General features: G+C 50.8%; 1 protein-coding gene across 1 annotated transcript in view; it reads left to right on the forward strand.

Moving 5' to 3' along the window:
- The first annotated feature begins 275 nt into the window (after window positions 1–275).
- Window positions 276–20,219, forward strand: part of Adra1d (adrenoceptor alpha 1D) — a 31,254-nt gene continuing 11,310 nt past the window's right edge. The window contains exon 1 of the mRNA XM_020185523.2: window positions 276–2,415. Within this exon, the coding sequence (XP_020041112.1) occupies window positions 1,305–2,415 (1,111 nt within the window). The 5' untranslated portion in view covers window positions 276–1,304. The remainder of the gene's footprint in view (window positions 2,416–20,219) is intronic.

The raw sequence follows: 20,219 nt of genomic DNA on the forward strand, positions 1-20,219 counted from the left end.
CACTCAGCTAAGAAATGCAGGCACTGCGCTGGCGTCCTAACAGGTTAACTCCTGTAACCACCGTACCATTAGATAGACACCACTCTTACTCTCAGTTTCACAGATGAGGAACTGAGGCTCAAAGAGCTCCAACAGCCAACAAGGGTGGAGCCTGCATATTTGGAGCCAGACTTCTCTTCTCCCTCCCCCCTTAGCCATCCTGCCAAGTGACCTTTCCCAGCCTCTAGCACTTAAGCCCTCCCTCCCCAGAACGAGGGCGTGTATTTGGAGTTGCAATAGGAAGATTTATTCTAACATCTGAAATGGAGTAAAGCAACAGCGCAGAAGTTGGTATTGTGTCGATCATTGTGCTGTGCGCAGGGTTCTAGGGTTGTAACCACATAGCCTGTTTCCTGCGCCCCGGCATACCCAGCGTCTCTCCATGTCATTGCGCCCTAGGCAGAGGTGATTAAGATGCTGCGTTGGCCAGCGGCCTGAAAGAAGGAGGTGCGGCAAATCCATTCAGGCAGTCTCAGGAGGCGACACACCAAGGCGATGCACCGTCCAGTCCGCAATCCACAGATCCCGTGCGCTTGCTGCTCTCTGGCGGCGGGAACCGGGAGCCCGAGGACCCTGGAATCGCACCTTCTAAGCTCTGAGCGCCCAAGGGCAACCAGCGAGTGACCTGGAGGCTGGGGAGAGGACCGAAGGAAGAGAGACGCCGCTGAGGGCAAAGGGAGACAGGAACGCAAGCTAGAGCGAAGGGGACACCGAGGGCAGAGGGCAATCTTGGGCACTAGTGGCGAGGCGTAAGTAGTCGCGGTGGGGCTGGGGCGCATGCCAGCGTCGCAGTTCCTCTGGACCCCCGCACACCAGCTCGCCCTGGGCGCAGGGCCCCTTCTCTCTCCGAGTGTGGTGCCCCCTCCCTGGGCGCAGACCGCCCACTTCTGCCCGCACGCGCTGCCCCTCCTCCGTCCCGCCCCCCGCGCAGAGTTGGGAGAGCCGCAGTGGCCGCTGCCTGCACCGCCGGGTCCCGGAGCCGCCGCTTTGCCCGCTCGCCTGGCCGAGCCCAGAAAGACGCGCGCCTTGCTGGCCTGGATCTTTGGTCCGATTCCCCAGCTGCCTTGGGGAGCCCTGGCCGCAGCCCGCACCTGACAGCTCCGCTCTCGCGCAGCCGCGCTCCCAGTCACAGAAACTTGGGCAGGACCCTGACAGGACCCGCGCTCGAGGCTGGACCCCGAGCCCTGCGGCTATGCTCTGTGGCCCCCTCCCTGCTAGTCGCTCATCCTGCTCCCCAACCTGGCCCCCGACGGCTGCGCGTTGAGATGACTTTCCGCGACCTCTTGAGTGTCACTTTCGAGGGACCCCGCCCGCACAGCAGCGCCGGGGGCTCCAGCGCCGGCAGCAGTGGGAGCGGCGCGGGTGGCGCGGTTGCTTCGGAGGGCCCGGCGGTGGGCGCCGTGCCAGGGGCCACGGGAGGCGGCAGCGGCGTGGTGGGTGCGGGCAGCGGTGAGGACAACCGGAGCTCCGCGGGGGAGCCGGGGGGTGCAGGCGCGGGTAGCGAAGTGAACGGCACGGCGGCCGTCGGGGGACTAGTGGTGAGTGCGCAGGGTGTGGGTGTGGGCGTGTTTCTGGCAGCTTTCATCCTCACCGCCGTGGCGGGCAACCTGCTTGTCATCCTCTCGGTAGCCTGCAATCGCCACCTGCAGACGGTCACCAACTATTTCATCGTGAACCTGGCCGTGGCCGACTTGCTGCTGAGCGCCACTGTGCTGCCCTTCTCGGCCACCATGGAGGTTCTGGGCTTCTGGGCCTTTGGCCGGGCCTTCTGTGATGTGTGGGCCGCGGTGGATGTGCTATGCTGCACGGCCTCCATCCTTAGCCTCTGTACCATCTCCGTGGACCGGTACGTGGGCGTGCGCCACTCGCTAAAGTACCCCTCTATCATGACAGAGCGCAAGGCGGCCGCCATTCTAGCTCTACTCTGGGCAGTAGCCCTGGTCGTGTCGGTGGGGCCACTGCTGGGTTGGAAGGAGCCTGTGCCCCCGGACGAGCGCTTCTGTGGCATCACCGAGGAGGCAGGCTACGCCGTCTTCTCTTCGGTGTGCTCCTTCTACCTGCCCATGGCGGTCATCGTGGTTATGTACTGTCGCGTGTACGTGGTCGCGCGCAGCACCACCCGCAGCCTCGAAGCGGGCGTCAAGCGCGAGCGGGGCAAGGCCTCGGAGGTGGTCTTGCGCATCCACTGTCGCGGTGCGGCCACAGACGCCGACGGAGCGCTAGGGACCCGGAGCGCTAAGGGCCACACTTTCCGCAGCTCGCTCTCTGTCCGCTTGCTCAAGTTCTCCCGCGAGAAGAAGGCGGCCAAGACGCTGGCCATCGTCGTGGGAGTCTTCGTGCTCTGCTGGTTCCCTTTCTTCTTCGTCCTGCCGCTAGGTGAGTGACCTCCTCTTTCCTTCCACCCCAGGTAGGGAAGCTTGTGGCTATGCCTTCCTGGCAGACTTGGATGAACGCAGAAGGTTGATTTAGCAACTTTCCTGCTCTCTTACATTATAGAGGGAAAACCAGAGGCTCTTGGTACTTGGAGGTTTCATTTTACAGTGTTCCAGCTTTTCTTTCTTCCTCTCTTCGTTGCTATTCCAAACCCTGGCCTTGTTTTACGTTCCCAAGCCCTTAGAATATAAATTACGTGGGAATTTGTGCAGACATACGCGTTAGTATGTGGTCAGTAGTGTATGCGACCCCTACATATACCACTCCCCAAAAGTAGATACACAGAGTGCATGGGCCCACATGTACTCATTCATTCGTGGGCAGCAGGCCCTGGACAGTCAGTGCCACCTCAGCAGACACCAAAGGCCCCTGCTTTCTCCGGCATTTGTTCAGCTGGCCTGGCTGGTATCTGTGAAAGTCCACAGAGTTTCACTTCTGAAATCTCTTCTCCAAGGGGTTGGAGGAGGGAACCATGTGGGGGTGAGAGGGAAGGGATGAAGCAAATTATCAAATGAGCAGTTAATATTGTTGATCATCTGATCATCATTTACACTCACTGTGCCCCCTAGCTCTTTTGCAGAACTTTTCTATTTCAGTCACAAGCTGCCCTGCAGTCCTGGGAGGTGAGCAGCTGCTCTCAGGTGCTTCCTCCCACCCCTTGAAGTCCTGAAGTGGACCTGGGAGGAGGGGCTGGGCCAATACAAAGAGGAGAAGAGGACAGTGTCTCAGGGGACATTTGCCCTGAGTCCCTTTGCCCAAACTGCAACCTCAGCCAGCCCAAGTAGGGCCTCCCCTGCCTTTTTCCTGACCTAGCTCCTTGCACCTTGTAAGGCTGAGCAGAGAATAGACAATGCCTTCCTTCTGCTCCCCATCCACACAGTAGCCATTGTGTGACCTTTATACATTATAAATTAGAAGTGTCCCTCTCCTAGTGAGTCTCTCAATGCTTTCTCCCTGCCCTGGGAACAAAATCCAAATTCTCTGCAGTGGCCTAGAGAGGGTGGTTTTCAAATTTGTTATTGTCTGAACCAACATGGGTCACTATGAGTATTTACACTAGGACCACAGGCATGAAGCGTGGCAATCCCAGACACTGTTGAAGGGGCCACTCAAGTAAGGGTCCACTTCCCTCTGCCCTGCCCCTGCTTGCTGTGTGTTCCTGTCCTTCTGACCCTCTCCCAATTCTTTGCCAAGCTTATACCCATCTCTGGGTTTTTGTACTTGGTCTTCACTCTGTCTTGACTGCCCCTCACCACTCTTGGCTAATTCTCCATCATTTAATTCTCTGCTAAACATCCCTTCTTCTTGGAACTGAGTTGTTGTGTTCTCCATATTTTCTCTCTCAAAGCTTTACTAGATCACCAGTTGTAATTACATTTGTGTGTATCACTTGGTTTGGTGTTTGACTCCCCACTGGCCCTGAAGCTCTATGAGCAGGGGCTCCTTAACTGTGTCATCATTGAATGCACAGCACTTAGCACCATGCCTGACATTTCAAAAACCAGTAGAATGAGAGCACAGGGGCTCTGGTGCCAGACGGTCTGGGTTCGAAACCCAGCTCTGCCTGCCTTTAACTATCTGTGTAACTTTACGCAAATCCCTTTAACCACTCTGTGCCTCTGTTTCCTTGTCTATAAATGGGGGGGTGGGTAATAATGCTAACCCAGAGGGATGTTGTGAAATCCAGAGTTACCATACACGAATATAATTGAAGCACATGTAAATTCCTTACTTGAAGATCATCCAGCCAGAGGCTGCTGTGGGGATGGGGCAAGGAATGTTCTGAAAGCAACACACTTGGAGAGGGGACAAATGAGCAGTCAGGAGAAAGCTGGCCCCTGTTAAATACCTTCCCTCCACCCAGGGTTTAGATTTCCCAAACTCCTTCCTCATACCCCTGCTGTGGTCTTGCCAGGCTGAGCTCTGTTCATGAACACCCCACTTCTCTTCTCCTGTGGAGAATAAGGGGTTCACCTGTGTATAGAATGCCACCTCCCTGTTTTATTTTTTCTTTTAACTTCTATTAAAATTTTAGTTACAGAATAACGCACAAATGAGGAGGAAAATAATATAACAAGCACCCACGAACCCATAATCTCCCATATTGAACAGATGTTAACATTTTGCCATATTTGCCTTAGATCCCTTCCTCTTGCTCCTTGCAAGGAAACAGAACACAACTGCTACTCAATGCCCTCCTCCCTCCTTCCTCTCTCTCCTCCTGCCTCCTCAGAGGTAAATCTGGCAATATTTGTTTCTCCTCTTACCACACACATCTGTATCCATAACAAAGAATAGCCTTGCTTCGTAGGTCTTCAGAATCTCTATCAGTAGCACCTGCCATGAATACTATTCTTCCATTTGCCTTTTTCACTCAACATTATGTCCTTGCAATTTATCCAGTGCTGGACCATTTAACCACAGCACATTAGAGAGTGTTCCATGGTGCATTGATCCAGTCTCCTGCTGAATGTCAAGTTTTTCTCATTTTTCCCTTTACAGTTAACACTGCAAAAGGCTACTAGTGTGTTTTTGAGGTCCAGATCATATGTCTGCATCTTCCAGAAACTAACCCTAAATTTCCATGACCTTGGCCCCTTGCTGGCATGCACTGCTCTTTCTCAATCCCTGTATCCCTGCTACTTCTCACACATGGCACAGGGACCCTAGTGGTGTTCCACATTTGCTCCAAGCGGGGATTGCAATGATGTAAGCATATGTAAAGTTATCAGGCTGTGTGTTTAAGATGAATGCACCAGAGCTCAGGGACACTGATGGAGCTGAATTGAGTGCAGTTGGCAATCATGAGCAAACAGGACAGAGGCCAAGCAAGGAAATGGAATATTCCAACCCTCCTCATGTGGCTTAGAGGGAAAATAGGAGGACAGAGGCTGCTGTGGGAGCAGGAGTGGCCTGGAGGCTGTAGAGGAGGGAAAGGAGGCAGGCGGTCCTGACACTCCCCTCTGCCTGATGCCTTTGAAGGAACCAGGACATTCTGAGCAGCAGTCTTTTGTGGGGATGTCAGCCTCCAAAGGGCTGACATATCTTGGCATGGAGGTGGAGGATGTGGGGAACTTGGATACAGAGTTGAGGGTGGGGTGCTTATGGGAACATTGGGTGCAGTCTCCCAGAAAGAGAATGGAAAGAGAAGAGAAGACAGGGCTAGGGATGGAGACTTGGGAGCACCTACTTGAAAAGAACCAGAGCCAGTAGAGAAAAGGAAAGGGGAGGAAGAAGGGGATACCGGCACAGGTGGTACCTCCCTCCTCATATGTCCTGGCAGTCACACAAGGAGATGGAGGGGTTGGAAAAGAGCAGTGTGTGTCCACAAACACCATGGGCCATGAAGATGAAGCCACCCAGGAGGGCCACCACCGGGGGCCACCAAGCAGACCATGGTTCCTTCATTCACACCACCATGTGCAAAGCTAAGTGGAAGCAGTAGCTGGAGAGTAGTTCAGGGTAGCAAGAGCCTGAAGGGAGAGAAAGGCCAGAGTACTTTGGCACAATAAGCAATGGGCTGCCACCTAAAATCCTGAAATGCTGGCCAGGCATGGTAGCAATGTGGTGGTCTGTAATCCCAGCATTCTGAAGTCTGAGGCAGGAGGATCTTGAGTTCAAGGCCAATCTAGGCTACATATTAAGACTCTGTCTCAGAAAGAAAAAAAAACCTGAAATGCTCTGGTTCAGGTGAGAGAGGAGAGCCTCTGGGATACAGACATTAGGCACCTAAGATTCTGAGGGGCCCAGAGGGATGGAGTCAACCCTCACGTTTCTGGATGTCCCACTTTTCCTGTAAAGAGCAGCTGCAGGTCATGTGTGACCCCTGAGGCAGGCAGAGGGTCAGTCAACGGGAACCTTGGATGTCACATGCTCAATGTAGCCATGCCAGGCAACAAGGGAGCTGCTGGTGCCAGAGCTTCATGTTGTCCCAGTGAGAGCACCTTTGGAGCTGATACCCAGCTAAGCATCTATTCCATATGTGGCAACTGCAGGGCCCCGTTTGCCCAATATAGTCCTGCTTTGTGCCTGCTGACCAGTGTGACTATGAGTAGTGCTCCCCTTTCAGTCACAAAGCCATTCCAGGTTGGACAGGAGAGAATACAGACACCGATCCGTGGGGCCTGTGGAGGAGGGCTCTTGGCAGCCCTGCCTAAAACAGACACATGCCCCTGGCATCAGCAAGCTAGCACAGTACTGGGTAGCATAGAAAATCACAGGAAACTGTGTAAATGGTCCCTGCTTACAGGCAGCCTGTAACTGAATGTGTAGGGCAGCCCAACCCTGCAGTGTGTATGGGGAGGGATAGCAGTCAGAGTCACTGAATGGGACTCACTGGAGGATCCCCAAGATGGGGCATAGCAAGAGTAGTTCCGCAGTGCTGGAAGAAGTGGGCCAGCTTAAAATGCACCTGATTAACACTTCCGCCCCTGGGACACTTCTTGCATGAGTCCCCTCACCCCCAGAGGTCTGGTGTATACCAGTTGCTTGGTGTAGATATGCAGGTCACTGTTCCTGTACACCACAAAGGGGACAGGAGGGACAGAGAACCCCTTCTCCTGGTGACCATCCATTTGTGGAGAGTGTCCGTTCTTTCCAAAAGCTCCCGGGGCCCGCACTCTCCTTTGTGTCTCCATGACAACGATGTCTCTGAATGACTTTGACTGGCCTGGCAAGTGCCCCCCCACTCCCAGCCAGGCCCAAGGTAGAGCCATCCACTTAGAGTTACACATATTCACACTCAGCAGCCCCAGCCCCTGTCCTTCCCGATGACCATGGGCAGAACCCCCAGGTTTGCACTGCCAGGCTCTCTTTTGTTGGTTAGGTCACCAAGCATCACTGACCTCTGCAACTTTTTAATTTTATTTTTGACAGTACTGGGGCTCAAACCCAGGACACTGCAAGTGCTCTACTACTGAGCTATATCCCCAAGTTTCCATCAGTGGGCTCTGAATACCATCGCCCAGGGTAGTCCCAGAAGCTAAAAGCCAGGGTCCCTCCCAAATGCACCTCAAGGTTTTCAAGTTGTCCAGAGGCTCTGATATAAGAAGTCTCCAGACAATCCAGCCAGTGTCCCATGACCCTACTCTAGTCATCAGTGAGCCACACCTGAGCCTTTCTCCCATACTGTAGGTCTGTCTCTGTGATATGGCAGTCCTTCCTGACCACACAGACTTAATTAGCATTTGCCCCTCAAATAGCATACATACATCCCCCACATATACTGCCCTTGTCAGTATTCAATACACATCACAAGGTTTAAGAGCCAAGGGAACTTATGATGTAGGCATAGAAGAGCAGTCTTAACTCTGGGATGCCTCTGGCTTGGGACAGTTGGAATGTACAGTCTATAAGAAGATGGGTCAAGAGAGGAAGCCAGGTCCATCAATAAGGATAAGAGAAATAAACTGTGGATTCATAGGCTGGACTACTGTACATCCAGGAAAATAACGAACCTCTGATATACACAACAATGTGCATGAGTTTCATAGAAATCCTACTGGGCAGAATAAGCCAGTTTAGAATTAAAGTGTATGTATCATATAGTTCTTTGCATGCAAGGTTAAAAAATGGACAAAACCTAGGAAAGACAATAAAAATCAGGATAGTGGTGGTGTGAGTGTGTGTATGTGTGTGTGTGTGTGTGACACCAATTGGAAGTGAGTGCTAGCACCATCTATGGAGCTGGAGATGGGCTGTATTCTGCTATGGGCAAATATAAAGTCATAAGGCTGGTATGCTTATTATGTACATATTTATAAACTTGACTTTCAATTTGACTGCTGTAATTAGAGCAAGAGAGAAGGCAGGAGGGAGGCTAGGAGCCATGCTGAAGTCCTGGTGTTCAGAATGGAAGGCATGCTTTGATGGTCAGGTAAGGAGAGGAACTTAAGCAGGTGTGTCTGAGTTGACCAAGTGCCAGGCGGAACCTATGTACACAGGGTCCTGAGATCATGCTGGGGTCTGCAGATGAAGGGGAAAAGTTGAGCATGCTTTGTGGCAGACCTGGGAAATGGTATCACTGTCCCCTGGTCCAAAAGCCTGCAAAAGGACTAACTGGCATTAAGTCTCCCATCTGTGCCTGTTTGGCCCCTGTGCTCATAGTAGGTGCTCAGTAAATGTGTGCAGAGGAAGGAAGCAGTGAAACCCAGGGCCTCTTCGTGTCTTCATGCCAAGAGTCTGAATTGCAAAGCAAGGCCCTCTATTTCACTTTCTTTTGTTGTTATTATTTTATCCACTTAATGTGAGATCTATACTCTTAATAAAATCTTAACTGTGTATCACATTGTCAACTATAGGAACAACATACACAGCAGATCTCTAGAAATTAATCATCTTACTGAACTGAACCTTTAGGCCCGTTGAGTAGCAGCTCCCATCCAGGAACCACCATTTCACTCTCATTGTATGAACTTGACTATCTTCGGTATGTTCATAAGTGGAATCTCGCAGTACTGTTTGGTGACTGACTGATTCCACTCAGTTTAATATCCTCTGTTAAAAAGCCAACTATCCCTACTAGTGATAGGCCAGAGGGTAACTATCCATTGATGTGGCCCCCAAACAAATTTTTAAACATGACATTTAAAATGTATCAAGTGAATAAACAATGAGCTAGGGTTCTCTGTGGAGTTTTTCCCTTTTTCACAACATAGAAAGTTTCAAACATACTTAAGTAGAGAGAACAGTATAATGGACCCCCATGCACCTTGACCTAGCTTCAACCCAAAGCCAATCTTGGTTCATCCCAACCCCTAACCACTTTCCCACCACTGGAGATTATTTTGAAGAAAATTCCAGACACCTTATTATTTCATCTGTAAATTTTTCAGTATGTATTTCTAGAAGATGAAAATTTTAAAAAAAATACCACAGTCCATTGTAACCCATTAAAATAATTAACATCATCAAATATCCACTCAGTATCAAACAGTAGCCAACTGCTTTATGAACTTTTAGTTAGTTTGAATTGGGAACCAAAAAAGGTGCATATATTGTATATGTTCCATTTACCTACTAGAGTTTCTTGAGTTAATAAGTCCTCCCTCTTTGTTTTGTTTGTCTTTTAGTTTATTTAGTGAAGAAACCAGATTGCTTGTCCACAGGTGCATCCCACAGTCTGGAATTTGCATCCACATAGTTCTCTGTACTTCCTATAAGCTGGTTTGACAAGACTCAGGTTTGGTGGCTTAGACGAGAATTCTCTGGTGATCTCAGAATTGGTCAGGGTTCAGATGCTGTCAGCCTAGTCTGTCCATTGTAAAGTGACCCACCAGCCTTTCACCTGCTGGCTTAGGAGCCTTTGACCATGGCCTAAATCATTATGTCACTGGGGATTAAAGTGGTGCTATTCTAATCCTGTCATTCCTTCTTCATTTATTCACTAGAATTCTAAAAAGAATTCCTCACTAGAAGTCTGGTTAAAATAGTGTCTGTAGGAAAGGTGGGATAGATGCCCAGTGTCTTATTTATCAGAAGAGGAGTCAATTCTTGCATTTTTTTCCAGAGGTAATCAGTGGCATTTTTTTTTAATTTGTATGTGATGATGTCGTGACTTTTAGACATCCATGCTGTTCTGACACCTTATAGACATCATCGTTTTTGGCTTGGTCACTAGGCAACCTGACAGATTGGCTCCTGAGGCCTTTGGCACAACCGGGACAATCCTGAGCATTTCCTTGCTTTGTGGCCTAATGAGACATTTCATATTCAGCTTGTACTTGTCCCGCCCTGGAACTCGAATTACCATTCCTCTAGATCCTGGTCTCTTTTAGTGGGAAACCACAATCTGGGCTCTCAACTGTCCATTGATAATGAGTTGGTCACTGAGCCAGTGGACAGAACTAGGAAACACATTTATTTTTGGTGGTACTGGGGTTTGAACTCACGGCTTCTCGCTTTCTAAACAGGTGTTCCACTATTTGAGCCATGCCACCAGCCCTTTTTGCTTTGGTTATTTTTGAGATAGGGTCTCACTTTATTCTTAGACCAGCCTGAATTATGATCCTCCTGTGTTTTCTTCCTCATGGGAATAACAGGCCTTGCCTTTTTGTGGGTTGAGATGGGGGTCACACTAATATCTTCCCTGGGCTGGCCTCAAACTGTTATTCTCCTGATCCTCCCCCTGCCCCCTGCCAGGATCTGCCCTAAATCTACCTTTGGCACTGTCACTGGTGGCCACCAGATCCTCACACTCTGGGACCCTTTCAAGTCCTTTCACTCACCCCTGTATGTCAGCTTCTACTCTCCCTCCTGGCTTCTTATGATCCCTCATATTCCCTGCTCCTCCAGCTATGCCTTCTCAGCCTTCCTGAGAGGCACCTTTTCCCCTGAGATCCATGTTGAAGTCCCAGGCCCATATTTCAGCTATCGAGGCCCCATCAGCCCCTCAGACCACCCATATTCATTTCCTATTGCCACTGTCACAAATCACCACAAACCTTTCGGCCTAAGACAATAACATTATCTCCCGGTTCTAAAGGTCAGAAATCCTAAAGTCAAAGTCTTGGCAGGCTGTGCTCTTTCTAGGGGCTGTTGGGAAAATTCATTTCTTGGCCCCTTGCAGCCTCTGGAGGCGACTGCTTTGCTTGGCTCCTGACCTCTCCTCCAACCTGTCATTCCCACCTCGGCTTCCATCGCCTTTTCTGACCCTGATCCTGCCTCTGTTTCCCTCATGAGGAGCCTTGTGATTACTTTGTACCCACCTGAATAATGACAATCACCTCCCCATCTCTAGATCCTTAATTTAAAGCACTTTTTGCCATGGAAGGTGACTTTCACAGATCTACACATCTTGGGATCCGTTATCCCATCTGCCACACTCCCACACCCTGGTCACACTGCCTTCCCTTCCTGGGCTTAGCTTTCTGCTCTTCCCCTTGAGCCTGCCACTCCCCCATCTGCCCCCATAGGGACAAATGACATCTCCAGATCCTCTGGGGTCCAAGCCAGGAGCCTGAGCATTGCCCTCACTCTCCCTTCTCACCCTCTCCAGTCATTCCCTCCTCCTGACCATCTCTTCCATCTGTCTCATTTTTCCATCCTCATGGCCCTTAACTGACTATTAATCAGCAAGCACATGTATCCCATGTGCCAGGCACTGATTATCCTCCTGGCAGTCCTACGAGGTAGCTATGATCAGAGTCTCCATTTCACAGGTGAGAAAACTGACAGGAAGGTTGACTAATACAATCAAAGTCCCCAGCTCACAAGTGCCACCTGAAATTGGAACTCAGACACTTTGGCACCAGAGTCCTTGTGACTTCTTGGCTGGGTCAGAGACTAGACTGGGGAAGGGTTAAGGGTCAGTGGGCAGCTGTATTTTTAGCTGTAAATCTCATACGGCCCCTCAGTCTGTGCATGAATTCCCAGACTCAGTGCCTGCTTCCTCCTACCCCAGAACCTGGTCTCGTAGTTCTGAGCATCATCCCAGGATATGACTACTTCCCTCTTACAGACCCCAGCAACCCCCCACCCGCCCTGCAAGTCCTGAGTCTATGTCTCAGAATTCCCATCTTCAGTCTGTATGTGACCTGCTCCACTGTGAACCCTGCCCAGGGTAGGGGGCAGGGGGTCCTGAGAGCAGGCAGCGTCCAGGCATCTCAGTGCTGGGACTCCCACACGCAGTGGACAGTGCTGGGGGGCCTTGTCTCCCTGGCAGAAGTGCAGCTCTGCTCAGACCCAGGAGCCATTTGTCAGTGTGACCCCAGAGTTGAGAGCCTCCTGCCTGGATGGGGTCCAGCTTGGCTGAGCACGAGGGACATTTGGCAGAACTGCAGTCTTGGTCACTCAAAGCTTGGGTGTGGCTTGTTCCAAGGCCATGGATTAGATCAGGAAAGATAAGTGGAGATGTGAAAACAAAGAGGAGAAAGAAGTAAAATAAAGAAGAGATAGGCCTGGTAGAGCGGCTCAAGTGGTAAGAGGCCTGCCTAGCAAGTGTGGGGCCCTGAATTCAAATCCTAGGGTCTCCAAAGAGAGAAGAAGAGATAGGAGGGAAAAAAGTTAGGGGAGTTGGCAGGGCCCAGTGCCAACCTCAAGGAGATAAAGGAACATGAACCCATGGCCTGCCTCTCTGATAGGCCCCACAGGCAGCCCTGTCCTCTAGGAACTGCCCTTTCCTCCCCACCCCTGCAGCTGAAGATGGGATATTCAAGGCCAAGCAAAGAGTTCTCTGCCAGTGCAAGGGAGCCCAAAGATCTGCAGCAATCATGGAGACACAGAAAGACTTCTGTTCTATTTCTGGTCCATCTCGAGCAAGAGGAGCCTGCCAGTGTCCCCTCACCATGGAAAAACAGGCAATGCAAGGTATTCAAGAAACTGGGCTTGGCACTGCTGGACCCGTGGTGCCCTCAACCCATCCTCTATGTCCTCTCTAACCATGAGAAATCTGAACCTACCTAAGTCACCTCTTCCTGACAGCCTTCCATGATTGTTTCCACTTCAGAGTGGAAACCTCCCTTCTCTGCTCTAGCTAGCCTAACTTCCTGGTTGTCTCTCCAAAACTTGTCAGGTAGCCTGTGGCCTCAGGACTTTTGCTCATGACTTTGCCTCTGCCTGGAATTCTCTTTCTTCTTTAGGTGAATAGCTCTGGGTCCTCAGGTCTCAGCTCAAGTATGCTTTCTCAGAGAGGTTTTTCTGCCCCTTTCTAACGTCACAAGGAGGGTGAGGTCCAGCCTCCCTTAGGAAGGGGCTGTGAGCTCCAGGATCAGAGCCCCTAAATGAGCAGCTAGAGAACTGGGAGACAGGAGGGTATCTGGAGGTTGGAATGCCTTCTCTCCCAGCCCCACTTGTTTGAGGAGACCTGACTATCAGAAAGACGAGGTATTTTTAACTCCTCTGTATCATTTAGCCAGAAAGGATGGCATATTGTTGATGGAACACTAGTGAAGAATAGAAAGGGGGGAGTGCTGGGGTGCAGCCTGTTATTTCATGGTTGGCTACAAGTTGTGAGCAAAGCTGGCTGTGAATTCTGATGGTCTGCCAAGAACAAGTTCCCTTCTGGTGATGCCAAAAGAAGCCGTTAATCACATAGTCTGCCCTCAGCTTCAGAGCTGTCTGTCCTCAGCAGGGCTTGGCCAGTGTGCTCAGCTCCAGCCATGTCCCTCCCAGCCTGGACCAGCATCACGAGCTTCTCCTGGACCTGGCCACTCCTGTTCCTTAGGAGAGAGGCCTGGCCTGTGATAATCCAGGCAGCAAACAACCTCCCTCCTCAGTTTCCCCAACCCCATGTGGGCCAAATGGATGCATATGTGTGTACTCCCACTCTGCCTTTCCCAGCAGTGGGCAGAAGGGTTGTAGCGGTGACCAAGGACTATCTCTGCTTCAAAAGTTTGGAGCCAAGCAAAAGAACTTGAAGCTATGGGCTGGAGGCATGGCTCAAGTGGTAGAGTGCATGCCTACCACACATAGGCCCTGAGTTCAAACCACAGTACCACCAAAAAACAGAGCTTGAAGATACTCCAGGTTTCCTAGAAGCAGAGTTTGAGGATTCATTGAGAGAAGGCTTTCAGGAGACACCTGGGAGGCAGGGAGAGAAGCAAGATGGGGCAGGGGGAGAGCTAAACCCAGGATGTAGTCTCCCACAAAGGCTGGCCTTAGCCTGGCTCCCCAAAGCATCCCTGGAGCAAGTATGGCTCAATTGTGCCACACCTGGCAGGGGGACCAGCCTTTTCCTTCCCCCTTCTGGGAGCCTTTGGCAGCCATTTCTCACAGCAGCTGAAAGTGGGAGAGAGAGCACCTGGACATAGACACCAACACCATCCACTTCATCCCTGAAAGATAACTTTTGAGCAAGGATGAAGTTGGTGAAGATGGCTGGGCAGCTCTCCAGGAGTTTGGGGTCTGATTGATGCCGCCCCCCTCCAGGGTGCAGGAAACAGTTAGCCATTCTGAGTGCCATGGAGTGCCCTGGAGCCTAACAATACCACATAGCCTGGTACAAGCAGAACAAGAGTGTACAGGGGACACTACCATTGCCTGAGCCCCTGGTGGAGTGGGGCTAATCACAGAAACGCCCTTGGGAAAGGTGGTTGAGGCAGAAGAGAAGCCCCGTGGAGAGAGGAGGAGAGCCACAAAGGCCCAGACCTGGGGCATGGTGTTCCTGGAGTAGCTGCCCAGAAGAATAAAGCAAGTGATTATGGTTCCTGACTTCCAGAGCCACTGGAAGATCAGGGATGTTCTGTTTCTGGCTTTAGGTGATGATGCATTAAGACCAAAGGCTTTAGGATTAGACCAGCTGAAGAGCATGTCCTGCTCATGCCCCCTGCCCTGGGGGCAACTAGATCTCCACAAAGCAGGATGGCCTGCAGTCAGTGAGAAGCACACAGAGTGCCCAGCATGGAGCCTGCTAGGTACTGAGCACTTGGGAGGCATCAGCATCCTGGTCACAATACACACTCCATCCAAACACCAGTTAGCCATTTGTTCATTCAGGCAGCAAATATTTTAGCGCCCCTGCTCTGGATCAGGAACTTGCACTAGGGGTTGGGATCAAAAGAAAAACCATTCTATCCCTACCTCTAAAAACCACAGCATCTCATTGAGTGAAGAAGCAGTCATGTTTTCTTCACGTATTAGTGAGCAAAAAGGGCACCAGGCAGGATTGGGTGTGGAGGACACCTGGCCTGAGGCTGGAGGACCGAGCAGAGGCTTCTAGGAGTGGCAAGGCACACTGGAAAGGGCTCAGTGAGAGGACGTGCTGGGGCTCAAAGGGTCTGGATAAGGTAAGCCTAGGTAGCTAGTGTGTTTCCTTGTGCACGGCAGGGGCCACTTTGGGCTTATTCCTCAGCTGCTGGAAACCATTGAGAGTTTTCAGAAAGGAAAGGAGAGAAACCAGTTTTTAAGAAAAGACCTCCCAGTGACTGTGTGCAGAGTGGAAAGGACAGGAGTGGAGGCTCTCTGGGCTGCCACAGCCATTTAAGCAAAATGAGGTGACAGAAGAAGCAAGGCTGTGGGAGTCAGGTGAAGGGAGGACTACCAGGGAGGAAGCAGAGCACAGTTAGATGTATGGGCTAGAGAACAGGGTTCATTCAGCAAACTCAGCAAGTGTTGAGCACCTGCTGTGTGCTCTGTGCTCAAGAAACACAGGACAGGAGAAGGTGGTAAGTGCCACAGAGCACAATACAGCCAGCTGAGAGGGTGGGGGATAATGGTGGGGGATAGGCAGCACAATTTTAAATCCAAAGTCAGGGTGACCTCACTGCAGAGGTGAGGGTGTAAGCCCCGGAGATGTCTGGGGGAAGAAGATTCTGGAGAAAAGCAAGTACAGAGGCCCAAATCAGGTCTGTCTGCTGTGTCCAAGAAGCAACAGGGGGCAGTGTGCTTGGGATGGGGAGAAGGGTAGGAAGAGGAAGAGGGATTTGGGGGACAGGTTGAGTTGTATAGATCACAAGCTGTTACTATGAAAGGCAGAGTTTCTGTGGAGGGTTTGAGCATAGGACTGACACAATTGGTTTACTTTTTTTTAGGCTTAAAAAAGTTGCTGGGTTGGCAAAGGATTGTAGTGGGTGGGGGTACAAGTAAGAGATAGCGAGGTTGCTCAAGTCATCCAGGCAAGGGGAGCGAGACGGCATCACACAGCATGGAAGGGTACAAGGTAGTTGAGTTCTAACCTCATCTCCTTCCTCTCTGCCTTCCGTCACTCTGTTCTAGTCACACTACCCTCATCATTGTTCTGAGGACTAACCAGGGTCACCACAGGGCCTTTGAACTTGCTGTTCCCTCTGCCTGGAATACTCTTCTCCCAGATGTCCTCATTCAGTACTTTCATTCAGCACTTTATTCCAATGCCGCATTCTCAGCAGCTGTTCCCTGGCCACCTTATCTAGTATTTATACCACCTTCCCTAGCCACATGTCACACACACACACACACAGACCCTCCTGTCTTCCTTCCTGGCTTTATTTTTTTCCTTCTTAGCCTGCTTTGCTGACTAATACCTTACATTTTTCTTGTTGAACCTATGTGTTGCCTGTCTTCCCCAGTGAAATGCCAGCTTCACAAGGGCACAGTAAGTGTGGGATGCCAGTAGACGCCCACATGGAGATGCCTGGGAAGCAGCTGGATGGGTGAATCTAAAATTAGAGATGGAGACATGGGCATTGTCACCCTAGAGTCTTTAAAAACATGAACCTGGATGACAAATTGCCAGGAGGATAAAAAGAAGAGAGAGAGAGAGAGAGAGACTGCAAGATGGACGAGGACACCTGCATTTAGCAGTGGGGACATGAGGACAGAACAGCAGAGGAAACAGACAAGGCTTAGGAAAACCACAAGATTAGCATCCTGGAGGCCCTGGGGAAGATGAGCCTCGTGCAGGTGATGAGCGAGGTATCCAAAGGCTGGGTCTGGCTGGGGTGGGGTGGGATGGAGTGACAGTGAGGCACTGGTGGGTAAGAGGAGCAGCAGTTGTGGGCTGAACAGGATGGAGAGAACAAGGTCACAGCCAGGAGGCAATTGCTGTGACAAAGTGACTAGGAGATCAAGGCCCTCGGGACACAAGCAGGACATTGACCCGGGATGAGATATTCCTTACAAAAGAGGAAGAGAGGCCTTTTGTGCCCTCTGCCTTCACCATGGCACAGGAGGTCACTCACCTCTCTGGAGAAGGAGAAGGGGCAGGCAAGGCTGGGAGAGAGGAAAGGGCAGGAAGAGCTGATACCCACAACCCAGCTGTGCTCAGAGCCCCTCGGTGTGCTCAGGGAGAGGTTAAATGGCTCCCAACTTAGGATGTGGCTGGATGAGACCAACCTGCATCCAGGGGGTTGTGGACATGGGAAGTGGAGAAAGGAATGGCTGAGGTGCAGGCGAGCCAGACTGTCAGCTAAGTAGAGAAGGAGACAGATGCGGGAATCCAAGGGGCTGGCAGATGAGGAAAAGCAGAGGGCCAGAAATGGATAATATGAAGAACTAAAATGTTCAGGCTTCTGTTTGCAATGAACCCCCGGCTGCTGTGTGGAAAGCAGGCTGCAGGAGTCCAAGGGCAGGAGCAGGGAGACCACTTAGATGGGCACTGCAGGGAGACCAAGATAATAGCTTGGACCAAGGCAGTAACAAGGAAGTGAGGTACATAGGGGGACTCAGGGGCCAATAGGAGTTGATGGTGCATGAGATGCAGGCCGTGATAGAGAAGAGCCCATGAATATATCAAGCATCCACTGTGCGCCAGCATTTAAAGGCAAGAGAAATAGGAAACCAATAGCTACCTACAGTGTTCTTGGCTCTTAAAAGTGAGTGTAATCTGTTGTGTGTGAGAGGAGAAGACAAATAACTCTACTGGGCCCAGAGAGGGTGATGTAAGGGAGGCTTCTAGGAGGAGGTACCCTGGAGCTGGCCCTAACAGGCATGGAAGAAGGGCATCCAGAATGACCATGTGCAAAAGCCCAGAAGCAACACTGGGGAACCTATTCTGGCCAGAGCACAGCCAGAGGTCAGTGTGGCCACGTGACTATTATAGATGAAGCCAGGGGTAAGGCTGCAGAGAAATACTGGAGCTTCAGAGAGCAGGAGTTGTTGCTAGGATTGGATGGAAAAGTGGGAGGCCAAGAGAGAGCATCTCAGGAGAGCCTCCTTTTCAAGGACAACTGCTAAGATAAGTTAGCCCACTGGACTTTAAACCTGCAAGAAAACAGGAGACAACCTGGGGAATAGGAGAGGGAGCCTATTCATAGGCTTCCCCATGTACTGAGAGAGAGTAGCCTTGGCCACAAATCCCGCATGTGCCCATTGAGGCTTTCCCATGGCTTTAGTCCATTTTATGTTGCTGTAACAAAATGACTGATGTGAGGTATCTTACAAAGAAATGAGGCTTACTTGGCTTACAGTTATGGTAGCTGGAAAGTCCAAACAACATGGGATCGGTGTCTGGCAAGGGCCCCTGGCAGCATCACACATGAAGGAGAAGCAGGAAGGAAATGGCTGTATGTAAAAGGGTCAAGTGTACAGGATGGCTGTGCTGTATAACAACCCACACTCAAGAGAACTGTTCCAGTCACATGAAACCTGACCCACTCCCTCCAGACAGCATTAATCCATTCATGAGGATAGAGCTCCCATTACCTAATTACCTTCCAGTAGGGCCCACCTCTTAAAAGTTCTCCCATCTCTCTACAATTACACTGGGGATCAAGCTTGTACATTTTGGGGGACAAACTATCCAAACTGTGGCACCTGTGATGGAGCTGGTCAAAGTGTGTGCTAGCAGATGGCTGACCCCATAGTTGTAACTCAGAGCAACTGGCAGAGGAGAAGGTGGTAAAAGCTGCGAGGGCTTTATCCATTGAGGCTGCCAAGGCAGGGCAGCATTGCAGGGACAGTGCTGTAAGCCAAGATTCCCATCCCACACCCATGGCATGCAGTGGGGAAAGAAATGCCCATCCCCCTTCTCCACCTCACAGACATCCTTGCAAGGGCTGTGGGTCTCTGAGAGGGCATTGAAAGGAGGCCACAGGGGGAGCGAGGCAGGGTGTAGACAGGTGGAGATGGAGGCTGCAGCACTCTGGGCAGAGGCAGTGAAAGCCTCCGATGTGCCATCTGCAAGAACAGAGGAAAACTGTCTCAGGAGCTGCTACCTGTGGCATCCAGATCCCACAGCACAGACATCTATGTGTTTTAGGTACACATAAGTCTTATGTTCTTCTGCACACAGTGGGAAGAGAGCAAAGAATACACAGTGTGGCACCGTTGGCACCCACCCATCTCCACTGACCTTCAGGGCACATCAGCCTACTTCCACCTGAGCACCTGCCTGTATCGCTTTGCCCCAATGTTTGCTCTGCTCCAGTGTTTGTCATCCACCTTGTAACAGCAGGAAGCAGGGAAAAATTAACAACCGGAGGGAGCAGTGCAAAGACTGATGGGAATGGGTGTGTAGATACCCCACCTCCCTCCCCTGTGGTGGGCTCACCCCGAGGTTCCTGTTCTGCACAGAGCCCCCCAGTGGACCCTTTTGCCCACATTGGTAACCAACCTGATGGCATACCTCTTACTAGCTTCCTTCTCTCCCTGTGTCTTTTTCCCACTCACTCTAGGTGTTTCATTTACCTCCCAAATGAATACCTTGCTTTTGAATCTTTTTCTCAGAGTCTTCTGGAAGAGCCCAAAGCAAGACAAACCCTCAACAGGATTCAGTGGGGACATCTTGGGGCTGGAAGGCTGCATTTGAATTCCAGCCCCTTTGTATGTAAGGAATTCCCAGTTCATGTAACTTCACACGGGTCAGTTAAGCATAGTTAGAATACTGAATTGATGTTTGCAACAAAACCCTGGCCATAATATAAAATGCCATGTTCCCCACCATTGTGAATAAAACCCCTGCTAGTAACAATGCCCTTTGGCCGGCTTTGGGCTCACCACTGGAGAGCATAGTCAGTTGATTTGTCATCCTACGCTAAATATAAAAGAATTGTAGCCTGAGTCAGAAAGTTATTTTCAGCACTTAGCCTGACTTTGCTGCAGTTGAGGGATGCTGATCTCGAGGGCTGACTTCCTGGAAGCTGAGATCTACCTTGCTGGCTCCCACATTTCAGGGACTGCCCAATCCCTCTCTAAGGGAAAATCAGTCTCTGATGCTCCATCTGCCCTCCCCCCAACCTCACCATGTCTCAGCTACTTTTTCGGGACACTGTAGATGTAGAAACTAGGATCCCTCCAAGACATTGGGCTCCACTCTCAAAAGGGAAGGATTGAACAGACACCAGGTCTGAGGTATTTTTGTTTGTTTGTTTGTATATTGAATCCAAGGCTTCTTA

Source organism: Castor canadensis, chromosome 5, assembly GCF_047511655.1.
Source record: "Castor canadensis chromosome 5, mCasCan1.hap1v2, whole genome shotgun sequence".
Classification (NCBI taxonomy): Eukaryota; Metazoa; Chordata; class Mammalia; order Rodentia; family Castoridae; genus Castor; species Castor canadensis.